The following is a 19,682-nucleotide window of genomic DNA, read 5'->3' as shown; positions in this document are numbered from 1 at the left end:
TTTTATACACATTCTGTCAAATTTTGACGCATATAGTACGATTAGTTTTTGTTTGGCGTCTATACAAAGAAGTTGAAAAATTTTCGTGTGGCGATTTTTATAATGGATGAAGCGGGAATTTTAAAATGAAAATTCCGGTTCTTTTTTGATCATACTGTCATGAATCTTGTTTTAGATTGAAGCTCAACTAGCCTTTCGAAGTTATGTATAACCAGGGGATTCAGTACCTCACATCTTATTAGCAGTCGCGATGAAAGTTCCCAAAAACGATCTTTCAATGGAAGAACTCCTCAAGACTCATTGTATGTGTCGGATGCATGTAGGCAATTCTCAGACAACAATACTGAATTCGCTCTATAGGGACTGTGCACGATAACAAGTAGCGCCATTAGTGACGAATAGGCGAAAAAACTCTACCATAGCTTTACACTGTTACCATATGTTCACGCTGAATAAAATAGTCAAAAACCTGTTTTAATACAACATAGTGGTGTAATGATCCTTTTCTCACATCAATCATATTCTTATATATGAAACATGTCTCTTCGATTCTTGAAATAAACCAAAGAGATTGTTTGTGCATTAACTAGTATAACCTACAGAATGAAACTGTTCTCTGACATCGATGAGAAAACGATGTGAGTTCCACTATTTGAGGTATTGCGGGCACTAGAACCCGAGAACGTATAATCGAAGTTGGTTCGTACGGCCATCAACTAACATGATTTTAATTGCAACCGAAAAATATGCTTAATTTTCGGTTGGAGCATAAGATCATTCATTTGAACCTAAGATCAGGAATACCGGACTAAGTGTAAAAGTAAGTGAGATCCTTTTTTGAGTGTATGCCTATTATCTGCCGTCGTTATTCGAAAACCGGGAATACTTTCGAGACCAATTTAGAAAACTTTTTACTTTTTTCGTTTCGACTCTTTAAGTGACGGTACACAATTTTTAACACACTTTGCCCTATCATTCCGGAACCGAAAGTCGGATCCGGATGAAATTCAGGAATTCCGTGTAGAACCATGAGACCTTTCATTTGAATCTAAGTTGGTCATCATCGATTAAGTCATTTCCGAGAAACACACACACACACAGATAAATTGCTCAGCTCGACGAACTGAGTGAAATGGCATATAACACTTGGCCAATTTTTGCTAGTCGATTTTCAAGTGATTGTATAACCTTTCTATATGAGAAAGGCAAAACAGTTCAGTGTTCAATAAAATGATTATTTGTTGTTAGCTTCGTGACTCGTATTTTCAATATACATCAAACTGGCTACTCGTGACATTAAACTGGCTACACGTGAGTCAAACTGGTTACAGGTGAGCATTTTTACGATTACAATTTATTTTCTTTCTCCATTCTAAGAGTGTGGATCATCCTGCGAATTATTTGAACTTTTAGTTAAAATTTGACAGTCGGGCAGTTATTTTTTATCGAGTAGTTAAATTTATCTAAAACTGTGGCCCATTTCAAAGTTTGACGGATGGAAAGTTATTTGGGTCTATTTTACTCTGAAAATAAGGTAATAGCAAATGGTGTAATAATTGCAATTCAGCGAAAGTAAGAATAATTTCGAGATAAACTTACTTCATTTAAAAAATATTTAAACTTTTTATTGAGGTATTTTCTTAGAGTGAAAGAATAAGAAGAAATAACACACAAGCAATTTTTACTAAAGGTCTGAAATTAGAATGTTTTAGCAAGATATTTTTCAGTGTTTCCGGTCAAGTCGATTAAAAAATTATTCAATGTGCTGAGAATATCGTTTGAGTTTGAATGAATGTGACAAATATTATACACAAATCCAACTGCAATGACAGAAAATGACGTGGCCGTATTTAGATACAGAATGAATAATTCGATTCAAAATTTAATAGTCAGTCGATGTTGAACAATCGTTTTTACCACACGCGAATAGTTCCATAGGGTTCGGAATAAAATCCACAGAGAAAATACGCTAGAAAGTATTTTCAAACTCAGTTTACAAGTTTTGCTATGGTAGCATTATTTTTTCCACTCGCCGCCTCGTGCGCTGTCGTCGCCGGGCCACTAAACCACGCCCTCGTGCACCATCATTTTTAAGCGTTCTTCGGTTTGTCCAAACTATTGAAGCAGATGATATCGGGGAACTAAATTTAGATAAAGTGTGAAATGCATGCATTATAACCCGGGTTGGCGGTTCTGTTGAAACAGAAATGCCGTCTGTTGAAACAGAAAGGCCAAGTGCCACAAAAGGAATGTAATGCCAAGACTTTGCTTTTTGTGAAATGCATGCTAGATCTTCGATGATTGGTGCGTGAGTTGTGAAATGTTGGAAAGCAAAATATGAATATCTTATTATTATTATTATTTTATAATAGATTACTGATAAAATAGTTTGGCATGCAACGAGCTGTTTTGTGTGAAAATTTTATTGAGCTTACTTCATTCACGTGTAAAATAAAATCTGAGTTAAATGTTAATACAATCTGGTACATAATATCACTGACGCTGTTGCAAGAAAACGAAACTTCTTTCAAATATTGAATCGATTATTCAGCCAAATGCATCAATAGCAAATTCATCCACATTCAGCATCAATAATGGCTTGATACCTTCGAAGTGTTTCTTGGAAACGATTCGTGCGTATTTTCTCAAAAATACTTCCAAACTTTGTGAAATGATTCAAATCGAAAATAAACGCTGTAAAATCACAAAAGTTAATCGTTAACAATCGCTCGAAGGTTTGCAATTTGCTCGTTCCACCAATAGGTCGTCTGTTGTTCCACGTTCGTGCTTTCCTCGACATTGTTGCGTCGCACGCCCATATCAGGACGGCTACCAACTCTTCCCCATCTAAGTTCGCTGTGTGGTTCTCCAGTGCGAGGGCTGAACTAAACGTTTCACGGTCGAAGTCGGCATTCTTTCACGCTCGATTTGTGTATAGCCATCTTCCACTCTCCAGTTTAAGTCTCTGGCCAGACCGGGACTGCAGAAAGTCACGTCGATAAACGACTCGACTCCGTTCCTCCGGAAGGTACTTTTGGCACTGTTGTTCCCCAGTACCACATCTAGTTTGGCGAGGGCCTCTAGCAGTATCTGCCCTCTCTAGTTAGTGTAGCGGCTACCCCACGCCGTTGCCCATTCGTTGAAATCTCCTGCTATCACGACAGGTTTTTTTACCCACCAGGTCTACGGTCAGCCTGTCGACCAGTTGGGTGAACTGGTCTAATGGCCACCGCGGTGGGGCGTAGCAGCTGCAATAGTATACGCCATTTATCTTCGCAATGGCTACTCCCTCGGCTTGCGTTGTCACCACTTCCTGAATTGGACAATGACCCGTGGTCCAGATGGCCGCTGACCCGGATCTGTCCGCAACCCAGTTCCCATTATCGGCGGGGATGACCCGAGTTCTGCTCCGATCGCTTGTGCACTATTTTTTTAGCACTAGCTGCATCTCGCCAGCTTTAGTACTCCGTTTGGGAGCACTTATCCGTCCTTTCGTCTCCCTCCGTTCGGGCTATTAGAGCCTCCTGGTCCCTCTTGGCCACATTTACGGCTTTCCTCAGCTTCAGCAAGTTTAGCTTGAGGTCCTTGCTGATGTTGCATTTCTCGCTAGTGAAAGCGATGATCGCATCAAGCTGCTCTACGACCGCCGTCATACTCGATAGAGCTTCACCAGGCCCCGACTCCAGAGTCTTTGGTTGGTCCACTGATTCGACGAGCGCATTGCTGTCGCTCGTTTCATCGACTACCACTGTTCCTTCCGAATTCCCTAATTTACTGGAGCTTGTGACCCTATGGCAGATTATGAACTAATACGGTTTTCCGGATAAACTGACGCGATTGGTCAAATCTGGGTCACATCCGAGTATCTGAGACGTTTTCAAGTCCCTTCGAATCTCGGAGAGAGCTACGACAAGGTGATGGACTCTCTTGTTCAATACAACTTTGGAAGGTGTGATTCGTAGAGCAAAAATCGACACGAGTGATACGATCTTCCGAAAGTCCGTACAGCTTTTTGGCTTTGCTGACGATGTTGAGTGTCACGTAACCCTGAGAAAATGATGGAAACATCTAAAAGCCGAACTAGGCGTATCGGACTGGCCATTAATGCGTCAATGCGTGTTCTCTACGGCCACGAGACCTGGACTATGTTGGCTGAGGACCAAGTGTTTTCGAAAGAAAGGTGCTGCAGACCATCTACGGCGGAGTGCAGATGAAAGACGGAACGCGGAGACGGCGTATGAATCACGAATTGCAACAGCTGCTAGGAGAACCACCCATCGTAAGGACAGCTAAAATTGGACGTCTACGATTCGCTCGGATCGTTCTTGAATCTAATCCGACTGGTACAAGAAAAAGAGGAGCGCAGCGAGCAATACGTTCCGAATGGATTATATTTATTGATATAAGTTATCTTCGAAAGTATACATCTGAAATCTGAAATAACTCTGAATAAGCAGTGGGGAATAAGTAAGTTGATATCAGGAATACAAAATAGTTGTGATTGATATTGAATAATCACTGCTAAAAGTGTTAGTATGTATAACAGTCATGAATTTCTTTGTGTTTTCTGTTGTATTGAAGTCTAAAATGAAACAGTTTTAATTGATTTTGTTATAACACTGTTGTCCGAATTTTGCTTCAAGGTATAAAAATAAGACAAAACAGAACGATTAAATATCAAAAATCTCAGCAGGAGGAATTTGGTTTCCTTCGAATACAAGAAAATAGAAATATAGAAAATTCAAACAATCTTAACGAAAACGTGACCAACTCGAGAAAAAACATTCGGATTTGTGAGAAGAATATGCATTACCACAATCTGAAACATCTTAACGGTACATAAAATCTGAAAAATCATTTGATGAATGCAGTGGTCGATCTTAACGGCGCTGAACTACAGAATATTCAGTTGAGCTTTGCGTGTATAACAAAATCTATAAGTACTCTGAAAGCTGAAATAAATTCGCATATATTAAAAAAAATAATAAAAACACAACAGCAGATTTCGACTCCGCATCCCAAAATTACTTTAGGCTCTTGTATCTTAGTTATTTTAGAAAATCTTTTTTCGTTTGGCCAGTATTTGTATGGAGTAGTTCCACTGTGCAGTCCAGGTCAATTGCCATTGAACCACAACATGAAAAACTCTACCCGGAAAACGCAAAAGCCAGCTGTGCTATAAATATGAATGATATGTAATAACAAGTTTTATTCAAAGTCAACATAGTGTAGGTCCCACCCTCCCGAAACTCTTTTACTCTTCTAGAGGAGTATTAAAATTAGAATTAGATTTAGCGCTAATGGCAAACAAGTTATCAAGCGCCATCAACACAAACATTGAATGAACAACTATTATTAGAGTTGCTTAAGTTGGGTTTGCATGATACTGCCGGCAAATGCAATTTTTCTTCAGGTAAAAAAAAATAAAATATATACTCACTGCTTTGTCATAACCAGCGCTTGTAGGACACTATTCATATAACATGTGTTTCCCAAATTAACCAGTCCAACCCTTGCGTTCGTTGATACAGGCATGACATTTCGCAAAGACTCTCGCCATGTAGTAACGTCCAGTATTTGCTGAAAGTTTTCCGATAGTGGATATTTTTGCAAACACTTCTTCTGCAAGAAAACCTAATTACATCGAACATTCTACTATAGATGCAAATTAATCCAATGTACCAATTCGTTGTAGGGTTGCTCGTAACATGGATACTTCACCATCAAAGCGGAGAGAATATCTACCAGCTTCTGGAAAAGACATCTATCGTTATCTTCATTCTGCTCTTTTTGGAGTTGTGTTAGTATTATTGGTACATTCGGTGTTATCTGAAAAAAATATATGCATTTTTATGATTTCATATAAATTGTTCCCAAGTAGACGTACGGCCCGAAATATTGATGAAGTATGTTGGTTTAACTGAAGAATACAAAGTACAATAGGACTTAGTTTCGGTCGAATAAGCGGAATCACTAGTTTTGAGAAATATGAAACGATGATACTCAACGATAAATCCAAAACGAGTTCGAGTTTTTGTTGATCCTGAAATATACAACAGCGTCGTATGTTAAACTAAATTTCAATCAATCGGTAAATTTTACCCGTAGTCCTATTAGAATTTCTTCAATCCATATGTTCAAATCGGGCGCGAAATCCCATGTTTCTAACCAATGCGATAAGGTTTTAAAAATTCTTTTTATCTCGTTTTTATTCTCTGTTTGCTGAAGAATCCATTGAACTCCGTTTTTTATCATTGATTTATCTACCAAAACTAAAACGGCAGACGCGTAGTTCGACGTTTCTTCACCTGAAACAAATTTTTAAATTATGTTGTATTTTTGATAATGTTAGAGAACTTACATGACTTTATTTGTTTATAGAGCATTTCCAGGCAAGCATTAAGTACCTCAGCATACTGATTAGAAGGCACGTGGTTAACTAATCCACGGAAAAATAGAGAAACTTTCTCTATTTCGGTTTTCATCCTCTTGATACCTGCTGTTTCGCGTTCAACTGACGTATGGATAAGGTGCTCGACAATCTTTTCGCAAAACTGATTCAGACTTGTAGCATTTGTTGGAATTGAGTTCGGGTTTGCAAGTAGGATATCAATGATTTCAAGTATTTTATTGATATCATATACCGATTTGTTGTGGGCTAATTCAGTAACATGTTGTTTGACCGCCATTGTGAATTCTAACAAAAAATAGAAATCGATTGATTTTTAGCTATAAATAATGCATTTTCTAATTCATATGTATAGTTTTTTTATTTTAATCTCTACCTAGATAGTCATCGTAAATCATAAACTTGAATATGGTACGAATTTTATGTTAAAAACTGTTGCTTCGGATAGTGTTATGATGGCTACGTTATTAGTTGGAAATATTTCTACGTATCGATTCAAATGAATCCATTATACATTGGTTCACTCTATTACAGGTTATTCAAAATTTAATCAGTTTCTTACTCCGCTGTCAAAGATGAACTATTCGTATAAAAAACGATATTAATAAGGAACTGAACCCGGCGAACGGTCGCAACTAGGTTAAAGACGGGTATAAATAAACGATATAAAAATGGAAGTAAGCGACATATTAGCACAGAGAGCAGACATCTATGTAGAGATTTCAATGTATGTAAGAAATTTTACAGTTTTTTGGGAAAGTGATCACCAAGTAGCTATAGAGGCACTGTGAGCAGTCCAGCAAACGCAATCTCTTGTATGCAGGAAATTTTCACATGCAAAAGGCATTTTTGACCGAGTTTAGCTTTCGGTATCTGTACCTTTTGTGTTTAGACTTTTTGATAAACGTTTTGATCTGTAATGAAGATACACCTTTCCAGCACATGTGTAATTTTTTTCATTCCTGAATAAAAGCCAGGAAAATAGTTAATAGCAATCAAATGCGAAGAAAAAAATCGACCAACCAACCCTAGAGCCGGGGTATTTTGGACTTAGTTTCGGTAGCATTAGTTAGCTTTTTCATCTTCAGTGCTGCATATTCTTCCACCAGCGTTCGCGCTTACGCCTGGTTTCATTTTTATACTCATTCAATGCTGCTTGGTGTTTTTTAATTTTTAATATATTCACGATTTACGACCTTGGCGGTTATCCGAATCAGTTTGCATACTCGTCTTGGGGAAAGTCTGACATTTTCAGGATGGCTTACATCTGCAGCAAATTCTATACTGATGACCGAGTTTTGTTCGAAGTTCGGTCAATCTGCGACAAATTCTGTCAAGAACTCTAAATGCTACTAGTTTTGGTGACATTTGATTCATTAATTATTGGAATCATCTTTTCTATCGACAATTTCCAACTTTTAATGATTCTAATCTCTTATTTCTATTTGTCAATAATTTTAATTTATTTACATTACTTATTTCTCATGTATATTTTTCCTTATAATCATCAATATAATCATTCAAATTATATCAAATTCCGTCCAAAAAAGGGTAACATTTGACGAACGGGTGGCAACTAAAATTTTGGATTTTTTTCGAGGCCTGTATGCTTAACAACAAACGAGCTCAGAGTGAAAGAAGAGTGTGTATGTGTTAGCTCTCTCTCTCTCTCTCCTTTTCCTGCTAGTATTTTCAGTTTTGTTTATGCTTGCTCAGTTTTGCTCAACATGCCGTCGAAATAAGAAGTATTTCGCTAGCGCGTTGTACAGTTCTACAAACTGCACAGAAATCTCGGCAAAAAGTATACGGTACAACATTTTAAAAGCGAAAATGTTGCGGCTTCGACTCTTTACCATATCCTAAGATCCCCAATAACTGCTCGCAAGAAAGTTAGTGGAAGACCAGCCAAAATTATGAACGCAAAAGGACTTCGTTCTCTTTCTCGTGCTTTCAACAACAAGGATTCACTGAGGCAACGGGATGCCTCAAGAAAGTTCTCACATCTGCAAAACATTGAAAAGAGTCAGAATAAAATGCCGAAAAAAGACACGAGCCCCGGAATATACTGACGCACAGATTTCAACGCTGAAGTCCCAATGTCGCTTGTTGATCAAAAATTATTCCGGAAAAAGTTTTGTTTTGGGCGACGAAAGTTATTTCCCTCTTTCGTAGACGTAGATTCCCGGAAACGATCGATACTATTCAATAGATAGTTTTATTGCACCTACGAACTTAAAATATAAGTTTAAACAGAAGTTTGAATAGAAGGTGATGCTGTATATTGCCATTTCCGAGAAAGGTATTTCTAATTTTCGCATTACTCCAAAAAAACACAATCGTTCCTGAATACCCATTCGATCCCATTTGTCCCAAAAAACCACAACACGACAAATCTGCCTCAGTGTCGCTCAATCGAAGATTTCTTCGGGGTTTTGAGCTCCTTGGTGTACAAAAATAACTGGAGAGGCAGGAATTGCAAACAGTTGATTGGCAGAATCAAGAGATGCATTCGGAAAGTTGACATGAATGCCGTACAATGCTCCTGTTCCGACATCAAGCGAAAGCTTCGCCGAACATCCGATTACGGACCGTTTTGAAATGTTCACTAATTTTATTTCAACAATGGAAAATCTATCTTTAATTTCAATAAATCAGATCTTCTTTAAATATATTAATCTTTTTCTGACAGCTTGAGAAAGAAATTCAAAAATTTTAGTTGCCACCCGTTAATATCCAAGTACACTTTGCTCTAAGCTCGTGGTGGGTCTGTATGTTTGTTGTCAACAAAGAGGTCAGAGATAGCTGGACCGATTTTGATCAAACTAGTCGCAAATGAAAGGTCTTCCCGTCACCCTGAACGCTATTGAATGGTTTTGAGATCGGAGGTTTAATTTTGAGTTATACAAAGTGTTATGTTAAAGTTTCCAGTTTTTTGACCATATATGTCACAACTGACCTTGAAAACAAAATATGTTTTTAGACTTAGATTCTGCATGGTAATAGCAATCCAACAAGCCATAGATTGTTAAAGATATTTTTGTGTAAGCGACTTTTCGCCTTATTCCAGTAGCAGGAGTTTTACTCATTTGATGATAATGCGCTGTTTCGGAGCCAAATAACACATGATTTTTTTACTGTTACATACAATTGTTTCTAAGTACCAAAATAACTGTGTAAAACATCTGTTCTCATGGCATTTTGCCTCGGACCGATTTTAGCACGGTTCGTTTTTGGCAACATAATCGTTCGAGTTTGACATGCAAACTAGATGATGGCAGCATTTTCAAGTTGAAAGTAATTCCATAATTATATTGATTTAAACTACTTATAGCAATAAATGCTGGAAGAACAAAACATCCATATACCATTCGAATCAGTTCGTCGAGATCAGCAAATGCGTGTGTTACAAATAATTTCACTCAATTTTTTCGGAGATGACTCAACCGTTTTCTACAAACTCAGATTCATATGAAAAGTCGTATACTCCCAAACAAGGTTCCTAAATTATGTTTGGTTCCGACCTCTGGTTCCGGAACTACAAGATGATATGTGAAACGAAATTAAAAAAGTGTAACTCTATTTTTTTTCAGTGTGACTCATTTTTCTCGTAGATATCTGAGCCGATCTAAGATTCAAATTAATTCTAAGCATCATTTAAGATTCAAATGTAAAGTTTTAAGATTCTATAAAACATCTTGTTTTTCAGTGAGATCCAACTTCCGGTTTCGGAGATACAGGGTGATTATACTAATGTCTTTTTCACATAAATCAATCAGGTTTATCGGGTTAGCAGATTTGGATAGTCGATAACCAAATAAACTTGTTTAAATTTTGGTTGTATTCAGTTTTCGTTTCGGAAGGCACCCAAAAATTTAATTCGCACTACGTTTCCTCAAAGATGTCTACATAAATTTTCAAACATTTTGAAACAAATGTAAACTATACAGCTACTCAGGTGAATTTGTCTGATCTCAACTACACCGAATTTCGAATTCCGGTTCCAGTATCGAATCGTTTCTCAAAGCTCAATCGTTTTCTCAAAAAAAGCCAAATCGAATTTCACAAACAAAAGTTTAAATTAAAATAAATCCAATTCTGACTACCGATTCTGAAATTGTAGGATGATGAATATTTAAAATGCAAAGCGATATAGAAGATGACAACCCCGGAAAGCTTTAGAGTTGGTCTCAAAAATATTGCAATTTATTCGTCATATGGCCATACGAGTCGGCTCTGGAAGTACCTTGAATTACCCTAAACCCTAAAGTGGAAATTGCTTCGACATATCATGAAATGTTTAATCGATTATCACACTTTTAGATTCAAATTCGATCCGATTTGCAGTTTCGACATTTCAGAGTAATGAGTGATTAAAATCTCAAATTGCCGCTTAAAACGAAGGTCATTAAAATAATGTCATGAAAACTGAAACACCGAAGAATATTCATGCAAAAAACACATGTGGATCGATAAAAAAAGGTATCATCTCACTGCTAGGTGGATTAAGCACGTTTTTCTAATGTATCTGTTAGTCAATAAACAATTGGTACATCAGTCATATCATCCCATTTTTGAAATGCAGCATGTTTACGATTTCATTGCTTTGATGGGCAAATAAATCGAATGATAACTGTAAAAACGCACAAGATATCGATCTATTTTTTCCTAACAGGATTCTAAATGCTCGTATAGTAATCAGAATAATAATCAGAAACTACGAGTTTTTCATGGTGAATTCTCCGCTGGTTTTTAGCCAGTTTTATTTCCGATAGCTCAACTAATTTATCGTCTATGAGAAATCGTTCTACAATTGATCTGATTCTTGCAGATCAATGTAATATTTGTAGTGATCTGACTTAGATTCAGATCATCTACTAACGTTCAGGGTCTCAAGTTAAGCAATGATAGGTTCAATTAGTTATATATCCTACCACCTTTGAACTAATCGGCTAGGATATAGATCTCATATCGAAAGCAATGTAAACCCTGAAATGGTTTTGGGCAATATCGATACAACCATACATAATTTAAATCATTACATTATTGAAGTTCTAAAAGCTCAAACTAAATTCAATTCTCCTTCATCTACATCAATATCAACGTTCTTGTGATTCAAATATGGAATAGTTAAAGACCTTTAAAAGAAAATCAAATATAGATTCACTGAACAAATCAATCCTGATTCTAAACCTTTCTAATATTGTATACTGGGCCTCATAAACCAGTTTCAGCTCTCAAGAGGGAACTCAAAAATTCCTTGCAAACGGTAGATAAAATCAAAGTCGATATCTTTTCCAATTTTGTGAGTCCTATTGTCATCTCACAGAAATATTAGCATATATAAGTATTGTTTCAAGATGACATTACTGAAACAAATTATGTTGAAAGAAGGGCAATCAATAGCATACTTAGAAACCTGTTTTAATCCACCTAGTAGTGTAATGATGCCTTTCTCATATATAATACTGTGGTATTCTATTCAAAATGTTTCTCTTCGAATTTTGAATGAAACCAAGGGATTGTTTGTGCATTAACTAGTATAACCTACAGAACGAAACAATGCTTTGCTCGCGTAGGTCATCCTTAAGAAAACGTAGTGGATTCACTATTATATGTACTTCCATCACCGGAACCCGAGAACCGGTATAATCGAAGTCGGTTCGTATGGCCACCAACAAACATAACGTACAAACTCTACTAGTTTTTATTCAAATTTTGAAGATTTTATACGATTTTGTCATCGTACTCTAAATTACTTTACCCTATAACTTCTGAACCGGAAGTGGATCCAGATGAAATTAAAGAATTCTGTATGGGACCGTGAGACCTTTCATTTGAATCTAAGTTTGTGGAAATCGGTCAAACCATCGCTGAGAAAAGTGAGTGAGATCCATTATGGAATATATGACCACTATTTCCGGTGCTACCGGAACCGGAGACCGGGAGCCAGGATAGCCGAAATCGGTTTGTTTAGTTGCTTACTGATAATGGCTATCGATTTGAGTAGTTTTGAGATCAGTTTAGAAAATTTTATACGATTTTTGTTTCGCCGGTTCAAATGACGGTATACAATATTAAACACACTTTACCCTATAACTCCGGAACCGGAAGTCGAATCCGGATGAAATTCAGGAATTCCGTATAGGACCATGAGACCTTTTATTTGAATCTATGTTTGTCAAAATCGGGCCAGCCATCTCCGAGAAAACCTAGTGAGATTATTTGACACATAAACATTCTATATGAGAAAGGCAAAACATGAAGACTCCTAAGAAAGTTCAATATTTTCAGTAAACATTTTCCCTATGTTACCTTGATACTTAGCCAACAATTTTGCTAGTTTGTTGAATATTTATTCTAAAACCTAATAAAAATCCAACAAAAGCATCCAAATTATCCTTATTTTTCAAAATGTGCTTTCGTTGTGTTGTTATTGATAACAACTAAAAAAACTCTGATGCTTCTTGATTGATTTGAAACTGCCTGCAAGTCCTTAAAAATCGTTGGACGAGACATGGCGTGTTGGCCCAATTTCCAATGCAATGTTCAACATAGAACATGTATGGGACAAAATGTTGTTTCAGCTTTTACTGAACATCTCGATCAAACGCAAAATTGGGTTTTGTCTCCTTTTCACTAAAATTCCCAACTTTTTCCCGGTTTTTTCCGATTTTCTCGGTCACTTGCCACCCGGTGTTATATTATGTTATATAATATTATATTATATTATATTATATTATATTATATTATATTATATTATATTATATTATATTATATTATATTATATTATATTATATTATATTATATTATATTATATTATATTATATTATATTATATTATATTATATTATATTATATTATATTATATTATATAAGCAAGACGCACCCTTCAAACAAACAAACCATCAGGCTGATTTAAGCTGGTACAGCGAAATTCTTCATTATATGGCAGGATGTTTTTGCTGGAAGGCTTCGGGTCCTTATATCCCATTCTGGCCTTCTCAACAGCAGTAGTATAAAAGCTAAGCTTGCATCCACTGGTACTGCCATACATACATACATACTTAAAATCGGCCTTCTGTTTTTGCTCGCTAACTCAATTTTGTGTCTCATACTTTATAACATACTTTAAGTCGGCAGACATTTCATGTGAAATCGATTCATATTTCAGTTTTTAACTGATTCCGGTAATAATGGCCGTCATACTCGTAGTAATATTTTGCGGCCTTCAACTTCTACAAGGTTCTACAAATTCAAGTAACAAGTAAAATCTCAATAAATTTTAGATCGTACTTATTTGTGTCAGCATTTATAAGACAAAAAGCAATTATATGTATACTAGCCTAATTACCCGGCCTTGTAAGGAAATATGTTGTGCTGGCAAGGCCGCCAAAAGATTCTAGAAATTATCGAGCCCATTGATTTGATTGTAGTGAAACACAACTTAAACGGCAACAAAACTCCGTACATGCTCAGATTGCGTACGGCCAGCATCCTATCTCAGATCTCATAATCATCATCAGATCATAATTTTCACGGTTTACTCGTCCAATCGAATCAGTTTTATGTTTGATCCCTTTTGTTAGAAAAATTCAAAACACCTTTCTCTCTATAAATACCTTTTTAGTAACCTGAGATCCAAAAAAGTATATGTGCTTGTAACGTCCTTAAATTAATATTCCTTGTCACATCCGATCAATAATACCTCAAGCCCCCGTGGTTATAAACAGTTGCTACTCCCTCCTAGTTTATTTTTACGACATCGCTATTTTCACGTAATCGCTTAAGATTTTTCATTTGATAATGATTATATTATTTGATACAAATGTTTTAAATTTATTTCCATTGGATCGACAGGCTTCTCAATTTGCATAAAAACGCATATTGATAGTATATGTGCTCGTCAAAAAGTATCTCGTTTAGTAGTTGGATCGTTATGCTGACTTACATACACTCGTGTGCATAGACAGATAAAGCTTAATTTTTCTTTGGGTCTTTGAATTTTCCAGCAAAATGGAATCAGATCCTTTGAAATCATTTTAAAAAATTTGCGTTTCATTCAAACAAAGACATCATATTAACAAAATATCCGGCTCTCACATTTCCCGAACAAATCATTGGCAACAACATTTTTTGCGAGCATGGCGCCCTCAGGCGAGTTCGCATCGAATCTCGTACACAGAAGTAGGGAAGAGAAATGTCAAATTCATGCGCGCCAAAATAGCAGCACTGCGCACCCATACAATTGACATGATATGTTCAATGTGACACCGTGCGATGGCGTTGCTGAACTGAAGATTGATTTCGCTCTAAGCTGACAGGGTCTGATTCAAATTAACAATAGCAATACTATCTAACATGACCTTGAAATTCTTGCCCTTCTCTTGTTTTACAAAAGATTTACAAAAGATGAGAGATGAAAATTCATTTCTTCTAGTCTAATTTCGGAACTGGATGTCGAAGCTCGATCGGTTCAGCCAAGGTGAGTTTGTTTGGCTATAAGTTAATAAGACATGCAAGCTAGAAGAATAGTTTTAAGGAGTTTGTTCCATTTTCAACACTTGCATATATGAAATTCATTGCAAATAATATCCCAATGATTATAGAGGCGAAGACTTTGTTTTAATTCTAGCTGGTTGGTTTACCTCGCATGTATTATTTCGATTCAACCAATTGAATCAAGTAAAATCCTACGTTCCTGTTATTCTGATATATGAAACTCATGTTAAACAGAGTAATATTTTTGTAGGAGTAGCAAAACAACATCTGCAAACTAGAAGAATTTATCAGTTCTATGGAATTTCCACCTCTGTCCACCATTACTCGTGAACAAGTACTCATGAAATTGAAAAATTTTAACTTGTCGCGCTATCATTCCGGAACCGGAAGTCGGATCTGGATCAAATTGCGAAATAGATGATGAGAATTAGTTAAATCATTTTCTTACCAGGCTATGGGACTATAAGACCTTTCATTTGAATTTAAGGCTGTAAAATCAATGAGAAAAGTGAGTACACATTTTCCCTTCTTTGTGCATATCACCCTGTAATTCCGAAACCGAAAGTCGGATTGGGATGAAACTCAATAGGAGATTATGGGACTATAACGCCTTTTATTTGAATCTAAGTTTGAGAAAATCGATCCAGACATCTAAGAGATGTGAGTGTATAATTTGTTTCATACGTACACACATGCACAAACTCACACTACCATTTTCTCAGTTCGTTGAGTTGAATCATAAATTTTCACGTTTTTTACACAACCGATCAAAAACAAAATCAGTCAATAATTAGAACAGCCTTTCGACTCAGCTGGACGAGATTGGAAAATGTCTGAGTGTTTACATACTTTTTTTCGATACGCTCACTTTCTCAAAAAACCGATTTCAACAAGCTTAGGTTCATTTTAAAGCTTTGCAGTTCGATGATCATAAGACCAACGCTTCCGGTTCTGTAGATATAATCGTATAAGTGGCGCAACCGACAAATAGAATAATTTTCTGTTTGTAAAATTTTATCAGTTTTAACCAATGATTATTCAAATGTATTACTTTCCATACATTTTGTTTGTAGAATGTTGCCGAATATGTGACGTAAGCGATGAAGCATACTTTTGTTATCTATCCGAATCAAGCGGAATGAATTCATATAAAAAATGAGAATACATTCGATCTTTTTTCAATAAACTTACCTTCAGATTGACCTTTCTCCAGAATCCAGCACACTAGTTTTTGGACTTCTTCTTTATTGTTTTCTATCAAGTGACAGTTAGAACCTTTAAGAAGTTCTTCCAATAATTTTACGTCTATATGTTCTTTGATCTGGGGAAAAACACAAAAAGTACACAATTATGAAATGAAATGTCATAAAAAATTACGCTATTAAAGAGTTATCTATAGAGCGGTTTGATTTTGGATACCAAACATTTAAAAATCATACAACCGTACCCTGATCAATGTCGCCTGTTATGTCTTGACACCCTGGAATGACGAAGGAAGATTCAACAAGCAGCGTTTGTGGCGAAGATTATCAACGGCGAAATCGACTCTCCAAAGATCCTGTCTCTCATCGACTTCCGGGTTTCACAACGAACTCTACGATCAATAGGCTTGCTTCAACGAAGATTCCATCGCACATCGTTTGGAGCCAACAAACCTATTGCAGCGTGTGTTCGAACTTTCTCAATAGTTGAAAATTTATTCGATTTTGGTGAATCATCACATAAGTTTGTTCAGAAAGTGTCGTTATCCTCGATTTTATAACTTTACCTTATATTTATTAAAACTTTTATTGTCAGATAGAACAAGCAAACAAACAAATAAACAAATACTAAAGTACGGTTTTGCCATCGCAGAGCGAGTTAGGAGTGTCAAATCACAAATTTCATAACTTTTCACTTTTGAACATGTGCGAACAAAAGTCAAACAAATTATAACTATACTCTTCAAATTCATATTAACCTGCAATGAACACCATTACAATTTCCCAAATAATTTATTTTTAATCACTATGAAAACCGACTTATCAACCGAAGCCCGAAAGGCCGAATGTCATATATAATTCGATTCAGCTCGACGAACTTAGCAAATGTCTGTGTGTGTGTACGTATGTAACAAAAATATGCACTCGGAGATGGCTGAACCGATTTTCACAAACTTAGATTCAAATGAAAGGTCTTATGGTTAACCTGCTTTTGTGTACAAAATCAATATTGAAATGCTTTTATTAAATAAAATCGAATCGCCTCCGTTTAGATTTTTTTCTAAATATTTCTTTAATTCAAGTTTTAAACAGATATCCAATATCCAAAAAAGAGCATTGTATAGGACAATCCCTAAAATAGACGCTTGCTACTCTGGAAAACCAACAACAATCTTGCCTGCAATTTCAAAGTATTATGTACAGAGTTTCCTTCGTTTCTTCAATAAGTGAAACTGAAAATCTCAGTTTGGTGCGAAAATTATAAACGGCATAATGGCACAGTGAACCTAACACAATATCGTGATTGTCAGGGCTTCGGCCATGGTACAACAAACTGTCATATGAACATACGCTGTTTGAATTTTAGTAATTCGTTTGCAAGCACATCTGTTCAATGAACCTTCAGATGAATTGTCATGCTCTGATTGTGATGGAAACCATAAAAGCAATTATTAAGCCCAATCGAACAAAAAAAATTAAATTCTCCTGTAATAAAATTCAATTTAAAATCATTTGATGAACATATAACTGAAACTTAACAAAACCGCTCGGCTGCCATGACATACTCTTCTAAAAAACAATTTTTTTCTAATGTATCTGTTAGTCAATAAACAATAGGTACATCCGTCATGTCAACCCATTTTAGAAATGCAGCCCCTTTACGATTTCAATGCATTGATGACCAAATAAATCAAATGATACCAAGATATCGATCAATTTTTTTCTCTGATAGGATTCTATATGCTAGACATCTCTTGTGGAGTTATCAGAAAAATAATAAGAAAGTACGGGTTCTTCATGATGCTCCGCTGGTTTTAGTCAGTTTAATTTCCAATAGCCTAGCTACTTTAATCAACGCCTAGCTAAACTAATCAACGTTCTTGTGATCCTACTATGGAATAGTTGAGGACCTTTAAAAGAAAATTATATATAGATTCACTGAACAAATCAATCCTGATTCTAAATCTTTCTAAGATTCTATACTGGTCCTCATAAACCAGTTTCAGCTCTCAAGAAGGAACTCAAAAATTCCTTGCAAACGGTGGATAAAATCAAAGTCGATATCTTTTCCATTTTTGTGAGTCCTATTGTCATCTCGTAGAAATATGAGCATAATAGTATGTTCACATTAGCGCTGATATCAAGTAATATACGGATATACTTGATATCCGATGAAATCATGTGCGATATCATTTGATATCTCATACAATTTGATGTCAACGCGTATCACCATTTTGGCATGATATCCGGGATATCATGTACGATATCATGTCGAGTTGTAAAAAATCGCAACTAGCAACACGGATAATGGCATTGAACGCACTAATTTATGAACGTCACTTTGAGAGTGACAATAAACAATCATTAAAATTTCAAATTTTTCAACGAATACTGGCGTTCGGAGACCATTTATTGCAAGACTTCAATTAATGATTGAATTGTAGGAGAGAAAAGCAATATTATTGATCTTACTCCTAATACGAACATTCAATATGACAATTTGATTGTCAAACGATATTATTTCGATCATATGTGAACACTCCCACGTGATATGCATATCATCTCGGTATATCTCATTCGTAACCGAATGTTCGAAGTGAGCACACGCGTTTTTTTTTAACAATCGACATCGGTAAGACGAAGGTGCCTATCACAGCAGAGGCTGTAGTATAGGCATTAAATAAAAGTGATAAAAAGTAGCATCCCCGCAAGTGAGTTCTGTCTGTGCACCGGTTTTGTATCGGTATCAACAGTAGACGCTATTGTGCTATCCTCGGGCAGCAGTTATTTCTATTGTTTGCTACCCGCATCGCAGCAGCCAAATCCTGAGTCAAGGTCACGCTGAAGCACAACGAAGGAGTGAAGGAGCAACTCACCTAACAGCTTACCGTGACATACTGTTAAGTATTTTCTCAAACTTTTTCTATCAACTTTTACTATTCATATATTTTCTTTTCATTTTATTTCTTTCTTTCTCATTTCAAGTGCGGGAGACTTCTTTACTCCCGCACTTTAAATATGAATATTGATGACAGTGGGGGTGTCTCGGAGGAGGGCGAAGCTGAACGAATGAACGAAGAACATTTAGAGGCTGAGTTTGCTTCCGAGATGCCATCTACCCCTCCTATACCATCTCCCCCTCCGATACCATCTCCCTCTCCGATGCCATCTCCCTCTCCGATGCCTCCATCTCCCTCTAAGATATTGCCTGCCCGCCAAAAAGTTTACCAAGACGATGGCTCGGGGGGTCCGTGGGTGGTATACTTCCGGCCCAAATTAAAGTCTCTCAGAGTTTTAAATATTGCTCGGGACCTGGAAAAACATTACTCTGCAATAAAAACAATAGATAAGGTTTCGCCAAACAAGTTACGCGTTGTTGTGTCCGACCTGAAGCAAGCAAACGCGATTGCTACCAGCGAGTTGTTCACGAAGGAGTACCGCGTGTACGTCCCGTCTCATGTGGTGGAGATCGACGGTGTGGTCCGTGACGAAAGTCTGACAATCGAAGATCTGATGAAGGACGGGGTAGGCCGTTTCAAAAACCCCGACCTTCATCCAGTGAAAATTTTGGAG

The 19,682-nt window shown here is 36.5% G+C and overlaps 1 protein-coding gene across 3 annotated transcripts in view; it reads right to left on the bottom strand.

Annotated features, from left to right (window-relative positions):
• The window catches only part of LOC131432899 (ubiquitin carboxyl-terminal hydrolase 38), a 39,795-nt gene that overhangs the window by 5,886 nt on the left and 14,227 nt on the right, over positions 1–19,682 (bottom strand). For all 3 annotated transcript variants that reach the window (XM_058599475.1, XM_058599476.1, XM_058599477.1), the window contains 6 exons: positions 16,099–16,228; positions 6,362–6,697; positions 6,103–6,308; positions 5,888–6,043; positions 5,683–5,829; positions 5,441–5,622 (listed from right to left, as the gene is read on the bottom strand). In XM_058599475.1, coding sequence (XP_058455458.1) covers positions 5,441–5,622; positions 5,683–5,829; positions 5,888–6,043; positions 6,103–6,308; positions 6,362–6,697; positions 16,099–16,228 — 1,157 coding nt within the window. The remainder of the gene's footprint in view (positions 1–5,440; positions 5,623–5,682; positions 5,830–5,887; positions 6,044–6,102; positions 6,309–6,361; positions 6,698–16,098; positions 16,229–19,682) is intronic.

This window comes from Malaya genurostris, chromosome 2 (genome assembly GCF_030247185.1).
Source record: "Malaya genurostris strain Urasoe2022 chromosome 2, Malgen_1.1, whole genome shotgun sequence".
NCBI lineage: Eukaryota > Metazoa > Arthropoda > Insecta > Diptera > Culicidae > Malaya > Malaya genurostris.
This window is presented reverse-complemented; position numbering and strand designations above follow the sequence as displayed.